Below are 15,146 nucleotides of genomic sequence, written 5' to 3'. Positions count from 1 at the left end.
GTTGTACAAGTCATGGCAGACTGGAGATGGTAGAAAACTTGATACAGGGCTGCCATGTTTGGCAGCACCGTCTTTGGAACCATATAAAGTTGCCTGTTTCTTAGGGCTACAGAAGGACAAGGACAGTGGATACCCTGGGATGTCTGGTATCTTTCTTTACATCAGCATCAAATAACTATAATGTCAACAAAACACTGTTGTGATGCTGATGCTACCTCATGGCTTTGTGATATGCCAGTAATCTGTATGTATACCCCACCAGAAGCATTTATTGTCAATCTTACGAACAGGCATTAAGCTAATGCAGCAAAGGATAATGCATTTTTCACATTCACGGCTACCACATATAATGTGATCATTGCTCATAAAAGGATTTCATCATTCTCTAGTGCACAACAAACTTATCAAAATTCTATGGATGTCAAATGAGATTCAACACAAACATTTATAGGGAGAGTAAAGTTATTTTATTAAATCATGCACATCATGTGTGTTAGTGCAAATAGTTCAATCTGTACTCCAGAAATTCTATTGTTTTTTTTATATCTTTACAAAATAGATTTAAAACAATTATTTACTTTTAAAAATGTAATTCTGAAGTTAAGCATTTTCAGAATAATATTTGCAATAACCTATATACAAGAGGTACTGAGTACCACTGGCATGTGTGTGTGCGTGTGGGTGTTTGGGTGGGTGTTACAGTTTCCTGCAAATGAAAAGAATGAAATGAACAAAAACAACATTTTCTAAGAGTCTGTGGACTAACATTCCCTTAATTCTAAATGATCCTCCCAATAACAAATCCCAAATAGTTTAAGACAGAACCTTTAAAGTAAAGTGACCCTCAACACCTCAAAGGCAAATTATTAACTAAAAACTCTATTTAAATATTTAACTAGATCTGCTGATTGCCATTAAATCCTTTGAACCAACTAATTTTTTTTGCTGAGATAAGTCTTCCTATGAATCAGCTGAAACATTTCACTGTGCCATTATTTTTATATTAATACAGACCTTAATTGACAGAGCTGTTGAGCAGTGCAAGCTAGCACTTTATTCAGGTTTTAATTACATACCCCTATTCGCAAGTCAATGCTTACTGGAAACATTAATATTAAGGCCATATAAAGTGTGACATAAAGCTGCTAATCATTGATAGCACATTCTTTCATCTTAAGTTGTTGCATAGAGGACCAATTAGATTATTCTACCTTCCAGAAGGATTGCCCATTTCAGATTTTGTCTTCTTCCTTCCCCTAACAATAGAAGCACTTGAGCACTTCACATAATAATGAAATTATGCCAATGAAAACACAGTTTAAAGAGACAAATATTACTTCCCCAGCTTGGTTTTGATAATAAGTGACTGGAAAAATCATTTCTATAATGTGATATGTGCGAAAATATGTTGCGCTTTATAGTGTCTATATACATGAGATTTAATAAATTACATTCAAACTAAAAATTGGATCACTGCACTATGTCCATCAGAAAAATCAAGATTTTGCTCCCAGAAAAACCTTAGTTCACTCAGGCACACACATGCACACACCTGCACGCAAAAACATTCTAGACCGATGATGTCCGTTCAGTTTCTTCTAGAGCTCTTTAAGGCTGACAATGAATTATACCAGTTCCCAAGTCATCAATAAAATAGGACCTTTACTGAAGAAAAATACTTGTTTCTGTCAGAAGACTTGGAAAAAATAAAATTGTTCCCAATAGCTCAGTGACTCACAGCAAGTAAAAAATCATAATGGTATGTTCATGTACAAATAAAGTCAAACTGAAAGGCACTGAGCACACTGCATCTGCTTCCAAGTATTAAAGGATATTTGGCATGGGTGTCCAAATTGGGGAGGGGTTGGGGCGAGAAATGCATTGCTTTCAATCTGGCAATCAGATTCTTAAGTAAAATATCCACACACCTAACCATCATAAATAATTTGGTACCAAGAAGCCTACTTTAGGCCACCATAACAGTATTTAGAACTCCAACATACTATCTTAAGAATTACATGAAGTTGTGAGCAGCAATATTGCTCACGACAGAATGAAGTCATAATTTTATTCCCTCTTTATAGACAGATACATTTTGTACAGTTTAAAGCAATGACCCTACTGCTGCTCTGAAGCCAAACTCTGCGGTACTAAGAGGTAAAAAAAAGGAACGTGATGAATCTGTCTTTCCCCCAGTATGTGAATGATGCCAGCTTCTAAAGGGAGGACGGTGTATGGATTCAACAACAGTTCTCATGGAGAAGCTCTGGTTAGGCCTGGGTACAGCACCATGGCTGTCACAGCTACCAAAGCTGCCATCACAGGCATCCAAGGCCATTGTCTCTGTGTAGGGAGAAAAAAAAGGAAAATAATCAATATCTCATTTGTTTCAGTGGACACTAATTAGTTAACCCCTTCAAGTTCCTGGAAGTCCCTAGAAGGTTTTCCCATCTGTTCGTGGTTTTGATTTTTTTTTGACTGGGCATCAAGGGGTTAAACAAAGTTCATCTAAGTGAAGGAATTTCAATGGATATTAAGTCTCCATGAAGTGACATCATTAGCTTTAGCAGATGCATAAATTCATCCCTTAACTGAACGCTTCCTATTGAACCTTTCTGAATTTTTTAATCTGATAACTGCATTTGATGCTTGTGCCAAGATAAATGCATGCCATGCCAAATTGTGAGCTGTTAGACCTCCTCCAGAACACTGTACAAAGCATCAGCAGAAGTTCATCAGTTAACAATTAACAACACATTAAACTTTTCTTGCCTAGGTTTAAAGCAGTTCTGAAATGTAGCAGTGTTAATCTTAACGTGTATATTCTTCATCCCACCTTAAATTATGACCATTCTGAAGAATGTAATTCCACACAGAGGGTGGTAAGTCTTACAGAATGCATTTGGGAAGGTAGTATCCATCCCTGCAAGAACTGGAAATGCAAAACCACCACCTGTTGCCCGCACCTCGTCCATTCATTCCCCACCCACCCAGCATCTTCTTCACCACAACAGTGAGAAAAGTGAAAGGCATTCAAACCCAGAGAGAAATTTCTGAATTAGTGGAGGGTAAAAAGGAAATAAGGGACCAGATTCAAATATGCAAACTCCCCATTTGTTTAGTGTCATTAAGCAGTTAGGTTTTCTTCCAGGCCCTAACTCTGTGGCATTTTGCAAAAGACAAATGTGTGTTAGAAGAAGCACAGTCAGAAACAAGTAGGTTACAACAGGACACTGTTAGCACTAGCACAAGGAAAACAAGACAGATGTTAAATGATTAGTTTGTTTGTTTTTGGGGTTTGCCAATACCACACACAATGACTTATTAAATGAAGGATTTGCATCAGGTAAACCAATACCTGTTTTTCACCATGCACTATCTTACAAAAATGGCACAAACAGGTGAGAGGGACGAACATACATGGACTGAATAGTGCTTGTAGTACCTTTCTCTACCACAATGGGTTGTAACACCAAAACAGGAAAGCCAGGATTAGGCCGATGAATACGGCTGGGACGGGTGGTAATATGGAAGGCTAAAGGGAAGGGAAGGGATATTAAAATCATTTTTGTGCTATAAAATAATCAAATAGGTAAAGATGATTTAGATAGGGGGAGAGCTCAAAGATCAAGTTTTGTTTCAACTGAAACACTAAAGACATCTAACAAGAAGACACAGCTAGTCTGGTATACAAAGTTAGTACACCACTGTACAAAGTAAACATGGATATTGAACAACAAAGCATTTCTTCTCTTAAGGAAGCTCTTTTTAATCTTACAGAATGAAATATTTTAGGGCAAAATAATCAATATGCACTGCAACCTAACTCTTGTCAGCAGAGAATGAATGTTACAAGGTCCAAAGGATGCAAAATAGGGAACACCTGGCTATCTCTCCATATATGGTCCATCCAAATCTTATGAAAAAGACAAGGTGGAGACCCAGCTGTTCAACCCCTTGCCTAAGGACAGTGCGACAGGAAGGTTTTCCATATGCTAGAATTTTAGTATTAGAGACTGTTGGAATCACGGTATTATCTTATTGTTTATTTTATGGAAACTATTATTTCCCCTATCAGGATTAACATAAAACAAGCTTATTTATAGAAATTCAAATTTCCTCCAGGGTAAGACAGTCCTTGATCCCAAAAAAGGTTTCTTACTTCAGCTTTAGAGAGCACATCCAAGCCCAATTCAAAGTGCTGGGTTTGTTGTTGGTTTTTTGCTTTTAATTATTTTATTGATATAATATTACTACACTTTGAAGCCAATACATCAAACTTGCTTGTTTGCCAAGAAAAGAAGTAATGAGTGAAATAAAAAAGAAAAGAAAGATGGCCTATGAAGCGGAAAGGGGGCAGCATAGCAAAAACAAAAACAAGTGCTGGTTTTAACCTATGAAGCCTTAAATAGCGCAGGACTGCAATACCTCAAGGACCACCTCTCTCCATATGAACTAGCCCAGGCCCTGTGATCATTATCTGAGGCCCTTCTTTGTGTGCCTCCTCTGTGAGAGGTCCAGAGGGTGGCAACATAAGAATGAGCCTTTTCTGTGGTGGCTTCCGTTTGTGGAATGCTCTCCCCAGGGAGGCTCACCTGGTGCCTTCACTACATATCTTTAGGCACGAGACAAAATGTTCCTCTATAATCAGGCCTTTGGCTGATAAACGATTCCCTTTTAAATGTTTCTGTGGGAGGATGATTATTGGTTTTTGTTGTTGTTGTTGTTGTTGTTATAACATGTATTTTGTTTTCCTTTTCTCTTTCTTTCTTTTTGCTGTGAATTGTCCTGTGATCTTAGGATGAAGGGCAGTGTATAAATTTAATAAGTAATAAAACATCTCAAGGGGAAACTTAACAGGAGAACACCTTTGTCAACCTGCAAGGTTGAAAAATAACAGTAAATCCATTTGGCTGTGAGGTTCTCCAGTAAAGTAAAAGAATGTCAACTCCTCACTCACCCCGTATCTGAATCACCAACCACCTGCATAGATAACTCTTCTCAGTCCCTATTTCTAATAATTTAGTGATTAGGGAATATGGCAGTCAGTACTGTTTTATTATTATTTCAAAGCCTTTGTATATTGCCAAGTTGGATAGATATTTTTCTACTCAAAAAGGGTGAGCAAGAGTTGCCATCAGAATGTTCTGGAATCTCCCAGCAACAGAACATTATTTGGAATGTTCACACCCACTCAATCTTCTCATTTGACTGAATCAGGCAAAACATGTTTATTACTGAAAGTAAAATTCATGTTGATTCTGTGGTGAAAATCCATGAGTAAGAGACTAACTCTACTCAGATTCTGCATTCCAACATATCAGCACAATATTTTTCACATTTATTCCTCTACACATGAAAACATTTTAAGACAAAAGTGGAAGATGAAGATAGCAGATGAAGTTTCTTTTAGTTGTTGATACACTTATTGTATTCTATTGGTCTTTAATGTATTCTCAGGTGCTTTTATAGAACTTTAAAAAATATAAATATTTAAGTTGATTTGAGAATGCATTTTACTAGAAAGACAATAAGTACTGCTACCAAGAAATATTCATCAAACTGCAGATTAACAGGGCATCCAAGTCCTTTCCCTATAGTTCTACTAGATATACTCAGGCCCATAGCAAGCGACAACAACGAGGTTGATTCTGTAACTGTTGTAGTGGAAAGACTTCACATATCACTGATCTGTTATAGCAGATTGGGTTATAATAAACAAGAACCTTTAGATTGGGTTATATTAGGTTAATTTTACTTAAAAATCATTCTAGTTGCTGTATCCAAGCTCTGCTCCCCTCAAAGTCAACAGAAGTCTGAATGACACTCCTTTATTCGCCTGAGAAGCAGAAACTGCCATTCAAGAAGGCATTAGCTGAAGTATGGCTGGCGGATGGAAATTGCTGTTCTCTCAGTCTCTGCTTCATTTTGTGTTAGATATCTTGCCCTGATTAACAAAGGTTTTCTGAAGCAAGATGCTTGAATAATTATGGGTACTGGAATATCTCCACTGGCCAAATTGCTAGTTTTGTAAGGGTTGAATATTTCAGATGAGGAAATGAACAGAAATTCTGGCAAAGGCTCTTCAGATCCAGGCTCAGAAAAGAACTTTGGGACTCAATAAAGCCTCAGAATTATTCTCCCCTTCACATTCAAATCTGAATGGGGAAAGTATTTCCAGGTCAGTTTTTCCCTATGGAATGTAGCACCCCACCCCCAATATTAGAGTTGCTCCATTAGATTGTATTGGGCCGGAGATGTTTATGGGCCACTGATTTCATGAAATTCCTGCAACTTTGCAAAATGCTTTTTCATCAGGCATGGCTAGTAATCTCGCGGTGGAAATAAAATAACAAAAACCTGGCACACGTGTTATACAGACTTACATGATTTCCTTTTTCTTGTAGCAGCTTCAGGTTGTCTTTACACTGTTTGAGTTCATCTGTGATTGATTGCTTTTCCTGCTCAGTGATTTCAAACTTCGACTTCAGCTCTGAGAGTATGGTCTGTGTCTTTTCATACTAAAGGCAAAGAAAACACATATACTACAGACCCATTTAAACTAGATTTAAGAGGTTAAAGTAGCTTTAGGAGATGTGTCTATCCTTTTCAATAAATTATTGCATGAATATTAATATGTATGTTTTGGGCAGGGCAGCAATTTAGTTTTTGCTATACTGGAATCAAGTTCAGGAAAAAGTAAACTGATCTGTGTTCATTCCCCTGCACTAAGATTGATTGATTGATTGATTGCATTTATAGTCACCCTTTTCTTCCAAGGAGCTCAAGGTGGCTGTCATGGTTTTCTCCTTTCCTCATTTAATTCCCTCAATAACCCACCCTCCCCCGTTATTTTAGAATAAGGTTTATCTTGTTATCACTGGTGTTTTGTTGTTGTTTGCTAAAAAGTGAGAGGAAAATGTCAAAGTACAATACAAATCCTTCATGTCAGAACTAGACCCAGCATTTCCTGCTCCTCTCCCAGCAGTGGGGGAATGCAATCATGTCATGTAATCTGTTTTATGTGTGGGAGACAGGAGATGAAAAAGGACAAGAGGGTTTGGCAGCTACAGGTTTGCTGCAAATCTGAATCCTGTTGATTCCTTTAATAAAACTGCATGGTGCCTGTATTACAGTTTTGCTCCTTTCCACTAGATACTTACAACTCTCTATATAAACCTTTGTTTCATATTTAATTTTGTACTTCACAAGTTATTCCATGCTAGAAAATATTCATTTATCTAGATTAAAGCTTTTTATACAATAATTCTCACATTGCTTGAAATTAATAACAGCACCTGCTCAAGATGTGAGACACTATTCAAATTCCCTAAAGATAAAATCTAGCTGTCCATGATGCTTTTCTGCTGAAAATTCTAGACCGAAACATATGTCATTTGGTTTAATTGTATTTCCTTTTGGGATTTGGCTTTAGACATGGTGCAACAATTTTTTTATTCTAGATCAAAAGCTGCAGGTTTTTCCATTTTATTAGACATCCTTCCAGAAATGTCATCCAAATTCTTTCCAGCAGAAAAAACCTCATGCCTAATTTGATAAAAATACAGCCACTCCCAACATTTTTGACTCAAAGAAAAAACTGAAGACAACCAGTGAGACAATCAATACCATTTTCCCAGTTGATGCTTTTCTGCTCACCTGAAAAAGTTTATAACTTATTCCAGATAAATTGCCACCATTGTATTACAAAAAAATATTGTCAGAATGGTGAACCCGTGGCCCACAGGCCAATTTTGATCTGTGATCCACTCCAAACTACTCCCACCTGCCCATCAGCTGATGTCACTGGTGATGTCAGCCGACAGGCAAGAGGAAAGAATTTAACCCTGCACTGGCTGCGCAACTTGCTCCCAACTAGAAACAGGATTGCACAGCCAAGGCAGCAAGATTTGATCAGCTGATGGTAAAGCCCTTTGCAAAAGCATTCTTTGAAGCAGCTCAGTGTTTTCCCTTCAAGCAAACAGGCATGCAGGTGCCAGCAGGGAAGAGGAGCTTCTTCTCTCCGCTCCCCCTTAAAGGAAGCATATGGGGATGCTTCAAAAAGAGCTTTCGCAATGGGCTTTAAAAGACCCCCAACTTCCATTTGAGACTCTAGATGTTTTGAAGGTGCTGCAGCTTCCCAGTTGGAAGTTAAGCACTTGGAAACCCCATGCAAAGGATTTCAAAAGGTGGGCAGAGGTGCCCATCTGGCAATCATGTGATGTGATATAATGGCATTATGTAATTGGCAGGGTATGGGCCCACCCACAAGTCAAATTTGGTCCACACATTTGGCCCATGGAGCCAAGAAGGTTGCCCAGCCCTGCTTTACTGATGTGCCACTAACCCTAAGTCTACAACCAACTACAAAAAACAAGTTAGGATGAGTTAGACTCTTTCTGTCTCAGGAACAGAAAAAGAAGTATGGGAGTGTGGGTCAGTAAGTACACGAGCATCACATCTTAGCTCATGTATCACGCAGTAGCTCAACATTCAGTCCTTGGATAAACACACCTTTTTTTCATGCAGATGGGCAGCTGACCAGCACAGGCTCTGCTTTGGGATTTGTGGCTTGTGGGAATGGAATGCACTGAATGGCCACAAAGTAAGTAACAATGCACTTCCTTTCCCTAGTCCCCAAACTCTTTTAATGATTTATCGGGAGTTTTATAAACTGCCTTGTGTTGTAAATTTAAGTATGGCACAAAATCAATTCCACCATCTGCAAAATTTTAATCAGACTGAAAGCCTGTGAGGTGTTTACTATTTGTTTTCAACATTTTTTTCAAAAATAAGAGAAAGTTTGCACATCAGCAAATTCAGTACAGCTGTCTACCTTTAAGGACCATAAGCATAGTAAGAGAAAATCAGACAGGAACAGTGTCATGGAAGGAGGGCCATGGGCAGGAGATAAATTTTCCATATATGGAAGGAGAATGTCACACTTAAGGGAAAAAAAGCTTAGGGCTGATCCCAACTAAGTCCTAAGAGTAGACATGTTAAAATTAATGAACTTAAATTAGTCTTATCCATCAACTTCACTGGGTTTACCCTGAGTAGGCCTAATATTAACCTAGGTTTGTTAATTTTTGCGGGTCTACTCAGAGAAGTCTTTTACTGTATGTCACAAAGTTCTGTAGTTTTCTTTATAAAGTACTACACAATTTGGAATCAAGCTTCTCCATCAAAATGTAACCCAAGAGACCAAAACCTTCTACCAGGAAAGGCATTTCTCTTTCCAGTGGCCAAAAACATATTTAACCAGAGCGGTATAGAATCCCATTTTAAAGAAACCTTATGGCAAGTATGTGAAATCCACCACAGTTCATTGTAGTGCTAATGCCCCAAATTATGGATCATATTATATATTATAGCACACCCACCCACACCCCTCAAGGTTTTAAAAAGTAGACAAACAGAGTGTTCTGAATTCCCTGTAGAAACAAATGTTTTCTCTGCAAAAGCATAAATAGTGTCCACTACAACTAAGTAACACCACTGTATTAGTAAATTTTGAAAGCCAAAATGTTGGCAAAATATACAGTCCCATTAGTCCCAACTACAAAATAAATATGAAAATGGCATTCAGATGGCAACTGAAATGATAACAAGGGAAGGGATCGAAAAGTGCAATGAAAATGGTCAACCAATGCTTTCCTAGTAATGTTAATGAAGAAACAAAACAGCTACTGAAGGTTCATCACCTCCATTGTCTGTGCATGAGGCACTTTCTGGAAGGCTTTTAATGCTTACCTTATGTGCTTTCTAGCAAGCTCAAATGCTACCAAAAAACCCCACTAACCTCAATAGATGTGCATTCCTAGTTGTTAAGGGAAATGATTGCCTTGACTACAAAACCAATTTGAACGCTTTAATCTTTACAGAAGCTGAATTTCTATCACAAAGTTCAAAGCCTCCCTCAGGATCCAATGTGACTAAGCTCTTCAGTGCAGAGAATAAAAGAATAATATGAATTCGTTCCTACTTTCCTCTACTCACTCTCTACAAAAGTTGGAAACGGAAGGAGGCTCAGTACCCAGGTTCATTTTGAATGTGGCACAGTTATCATGAGGTGAACTGTGTGCCCTTTTTATTATATATTTTGCCACACAGGGCATCAACCACTACCAGGCAATTCTCAAATCTTTAACCTGATGCTGTAAATATAAAACATCGTCAATGTGGACACTTCTCATATGAAACTGAAAAGGCAAAAATCATCTCATGAAGTAACTGTAGGAACTGAACTCAATGAGCCCTTTATAGCTTTAGCCCTAATTAGGTTCACAGGTGCATCTTCATATTTGCCCTAACAGAAGGAGAAAGTCAAGGGCTTTACGTCTGAAGGCAGGGTCGGTCCAGTTTGTAGAGTTGTAAGCAACTCTAGGAGCCTTTTGTTGCCGAAGGGCAGGATTGATTAGATAGATAGATCATAAAAAGACAAGTGAATAAGCATTAACAAACCTTTTTTAGAAAAGAAAATAATTGGAGTACATTTCAACAAGCAGAAGAGCACGCTTAACTCAGACAGTTTTGAGAGACAATGCATACAGAATTATTTCACATCAACTCAGCTGCGTTATCTATTCCCCATCCACACCCACTAATGGCAACTCCCGCCCTATTGCTTTTCAAATCTCTTTAGTTCCAAAATCTGTCTGTCGCCCAAAGGCCTTGTTCATACCTGCATCAACTGCAGGGCTTGCATGCTGCCCACTTCCCTCTTCTCCCCTGGCACAGCCACAAGGAGGAGAATGGAGGCTTTTGCTTCCATTTCCAGCTCACCACAGTTAGTGTTACATCTGCGTTGTGGTTAGTGTTAACTATGGTTTAGGGAAACCCAGCTTAAAACCATGGTGTATAACTTGGCTTGTATACCCAGACCAGTTCACACTAACCACAATTCTTCATTTGGGTGAAATAAGTTACTATGAATAATCAAAATGGATGCAAAAACCTTCTGTCCCTTCCTTGCAGTAGGAACAGAGGAGAAGGAACCCAAAGCTAAACTGTAGCTTCGTGTTACATCCAAATGCAGCTAAGGGGAGAATGCTGTTGACAGGGCAGGAGAGAACGACAGTCAGGGTCCCCATAGGGTGGATGGAATCCAGAACAATTGTTTTCAGACATACAAAGCAGTGATAAAGACGAACTTGAATTTCTTGATATCTACCTCATTTTGAGCATCCTTAGCTTGATTCTCTGCTTCATTAAGAAGGGTTTTTAGACTAGCTGCATCTCGTTGATGTTGCTCTTTCAAAGACCCCATTTTATTTTCAAGCTCCTTTCGAGTCAGCTCAAGAACACTCAGGTCACTGTTAAGCGCTAAACTCTGCTGTTGAGAGCTGTGAAAGAAAAGAAGGGCAAACCCCAAAGGAATACTACATGTTTAGAAACAAATACTTTTAATCAACATTAAAATTTTAATCTATTTCCCCTCCTCAGAATCAAGCACTTTATAACATGTGCAGCACTATGCACCCACAGTATCCCTATAACTGAACAGAGTACTGGTGCTCTGGCATACTGCATACAAAGTTCCATAACAAATGCATAATGAAGTTTCAAGCTTCAAGTTTCAAGAAGGAAAAATAAATGTTTTTTAATTGACACAACACCAAAATAAAAATATAGATAATGGAATGCTTTGGACATTATGCTAAACCATAGTTTAGTGTTATGAGAATGAATTGTAGTGAGCCTCAGATTCATGCACCCCCGCTCCTCTAGTGCTACCATATAGAAGAATCTGGAAGGTTCTGCTCCTGTTTTAGATTAGACACATTTTAATGTCCTTCTGAATCTGGACAAACTGATTAATATTAAGTATGGTTAGTTGAATCAAATCAACTTTAAACCACAATTCATGAAGCTGAGTTGTTTCAATTAGCTACAGTGAAGATTAATGACACTTTACGGTTTAGATTACATATTAATTTGTGAGTAATCTAAAATGGAAGTGGAAGCTTTCGGTTTCTTCCTTGTGGCTTCACTGAAGGAAAAGAAGAGTGTAAGAATCCAAGGCTTGTTCACATCATGCTAAGCCATAGTTTAGGGTTTATGTGCAAAGCGGCCCAATGTTCAAATAAAATTAAACCAGCTGAGAACAGAAACCAGAGCTGGCATGCACCTGCCTTTTTAACTAAAACCTTTCTTTACAATCATCTTCCTTATATATAACCAACATGTGGAAGGTGTCCCAGCAACACGTAAATAATTATAACTTCCTCTAATAGCAAACACAGGTGGTGAGTGCCAACAGGAATGTTGCCAACAAAGGGCGGCTGGAAAAAGGAAGGAAGCAGCAACATGCTTGGGACAACCACAGTTTACATAACTACAAGACCCCTTCCTTCCAAAATATAGCCTAATGTAAAGATGAGCAAGAACTGTCCAGAAGCCATGGAAAGCTTATCGTAAAGTTCGAAAAGAAAAACAGGGAAGTGGAAGGTCCTGGTTTAAATGGATGGAACAAAGTACAGTGGTACCTCTGGTTACTAACTTAATTCGTTCTGGAGGTCCATTCTTAACCTGAAACTGTTCTTAACCTGATGTACCACTTTAGCTAATGGGGACTCCTGTTGCCGCCGCCGCACAATTTCTGTTCTTATCCTGAGGTAAAGTTCTTAACCCGAGGTACTACTTCCAGGTTAGTGGAGTCTGTAACCCAAAGTGTCTGTAACCCGAGCTACCACTGTACTCTTGTTTGGAGGTGAAGCTACATTGCAGTATTTTGTTGTAGGGCCTACTGTTTCTAAATTTGAATGCTAGATAATGAAAACATACCACAACATAGGCAATCTTTCCAATGTTAAAAAAGAGAGAGAGTATTAAGTCATGGTAAAGAATATGAGGTCTTTCCAACACAAGTGAAGCAACCAAGAAAAACTACTTTAGGCCGTGTAAAGGGCTTCTTGTAGGACTTTTGATGTCTTGCTTGCAATGGAAGACCACCCCGCTTCTGATTCAGTGCAGCAGCTGGAGACTGCAAAGCATGGAATTAGTCTGGCAATTCTCTAAAATGTAGCCAAGGCTACATATGCTATGACCTTTAAGTCATGTAGCGGAGAGGGGTGGGGGGAATCATACGGAAAATATTTATACAAAGTGACCTTCACGTTATTTGCAAACTGGCATTCAAATGCATTCCATTTTATCTGTTAAGTTGTATTTTAGTCAGCATTTTCCAAAATCAAAACACATCTTTGAATCCTGCTACTAATGATTATTTTAAACTTAAAAGTTTTAAATGAAAATTAAAACATATTAGCTTCCACTCAACTTCTATCCTTCAACATTCCCTCCTGTCTCGTTATGTTATCATCTTACCTAATAATTTCCAGAACCTCCAAAAAGGGAGAGAAGAAAAATAAATCCCAACAACAACAACCCTGACCACAAGGGTAGTTAGGAAATTCTTGATTAAAGTCTCATGGCATGTATGGCATTCAGAAAATTCCAAAAATCACTGGGTCCATTGAAAGCTTTTTATTATTTCACAACCTGTCCTAAAGGTTCTTCATTTTCAATGCTCAGTTCATTGAATGGTGAGGACTTTTGATAGTGGAAGGACCAATCTCTTAGCTATCAGTACATAGGCAAACTCGGCCCTCCAGATGTTTTGGGACTACAATTCCCATCATCCCTGACCACTGGTCCTGTTAGCTAGGGATGATGGGAGTTGTAGTTACAAAACATCTGGAGGGCCGAGTTTGCCCATGCCTGCTTTAAATTGTTTGAAGTTTTTTTTTGGGGGGGGGGTTGGAGAGAAAGGTCTTGACACCAATAGTACACTTTTCTATTTCTCTTCAGATCAGGGCAAATCACTGGGAATTCCTAAGCAAAAATTGTCTAGCGCTTCAGATGTACTAAATGACCCTGGACCAAATCTGCTAAAAGAAACAGCGAAGGGTATTGCGAATACTGCCACTTGTAGGAGGGAGTCTTATTTTCATTTAAAATACATTTTCAAAATTGGCGCCCAATTTTAAGGAGCTATCACCATATGGTAAGATTGGGATTCACCCATCCAACATCTATGGACTTCGCCATAAGATTCAGCAGCACTTACTTATGGAGCTCCTTCTCCTGTCGCTGAAGTTCACATGCAAGCAAAGAGTTCTCCTTCTTTAATGAAAGGCATTCGGTTTCAAGAACAGTCCACTCCTTTCTCAATTTTTCAAGTTCACCTACAAGCAAGTAATGCTATGTTACCCATTAAAGTGGACTGAAAATTGGGATCTTCAAAGGTGTTCGAGTAACATCTGCAATTATTCTAAAATATCTTTGACATAATAATTATATGCCCAGTTTGTGATAAAAACTGAGGCCAATCTTCATAGTGACACATTTAATTCCTTTAAACCTGATCCACCCAAATTAGCACTACTATATGCTAAACTAATTTTCCACTGAAAGCCATTCACAGTTTCAGGAACTACCGATAGAGAGGTCACGGTGCTAAATAATTACCAAATGCCACAATAAACAGGAACCTAGAAACTGCCTTATACTGAATTCAAATAGCTCAGAAATTTGTCTACACTGAGTGGCAGCAGCTCTCCATGGTTTCAGAAATGGTGGAATCATAATCACACCAATTTACTAGAAAATATAATGATTTAACTTCAGAGAACATGGGGGAAAAAATCACCCTAAAGATAAGACTTTACAACAATGCAGGTACACATGCTAGCAGAAATCTTAAGGATTTTATCAGTGATATTATAGATAGAAACAGCTGGTTGTGTATAATATTGTAGTCATGGAAACAGATCATTCTGAGTGAGAGATAGCATTTGTTTGATCGAGGCAAACAATTAGAAGCTTGAATACATTTTGAAAAACACTCATCAGTGCAATTAGCACAGAATGAATGAAATAATTCTGGAGAGGCCAGTTAGACGATGTTATGTTAAAAAAAATTCTCACTGTAACTAATTAGCACAAAACAATAGACTATTTTGTTGGTGCAGCTTTATACGCATGCAACATTAACACTGTAGCACAATGTCATAACACAGTTAGGTGCTATATATTGTATAACCTGCTTCTCTGGTGCCTTGTTTTCAGATATTACATTATAAACTTTCAGAAGCATTTCATCAGTTTTGATTTCTTGAAATGGTTCAATCCAACCAACAGCA

At 38.3% G+C, this 15,146-nt stretch overlaps 1 protein-coding gene across 18 annotated transcripts in view; it reads right to left on the bottom strand.

Moving 5' to 3' along the window:
* Window positions 1-444: 444 nt before the first annotated feature.
* Window positions 445-15,146, bottom strand: part of SLMAP (sarcolemma associated protein) — an 84,941-nt gene continuing 70,239 nt past the window's right edge. For 9 of the 18 annotated variants that reach the window (XM_081899410.1, XM_081899412.1, XM_081899404.1 and 6 more), the window contains 5 exons: window positions 14,072-14,189; window positions 11,174-11,345; window positions 6,387-6,521; window positions 3,446-3,535; window positions 445-2,343 (listed from right to left, as the gene is read on the bottom strand). In XM_081899410.1, coding sequence (XP_081755536.1) covers window positions 3,452-3,535; window positions 6,387-6,521; window positions 11,174-11,345; window positions 14,072-14,189 — 509 coding nt within the window. In that variant the 3' untranslated portion in view covers window positions 445-2,343; window positions 3,446-3,451. The remainder of the gene's footprint in view (window positions 2,344-3,445; window positions 3,536-6,386; window positions 6,522-11,173; window positions 11,346-14,071; window positions 14,190-15,146) is intronic. The other 9 variants (XM_081899398.1, XM_081899409.1, XM_081899403.1 and 6 more) reach the window with 1 other exon arrangement.

Source organism: Podarcis melisellensis, assembly GCF_964234715.1.
Source record: "Podarcis melisellensis genome assembly, chromosome: 2".
In the NCBI taxonomy this organism is placed as follows: domain Eukaryota; kingdom Metazoa; phylum Chordata; class Lepidosauria; order Squamata; family Lacertidae; genus Podarcis; species Podarcis melisellensis.
This window is presented reverse-complemented; position numbering and strand designations above follow the sequence as displayed.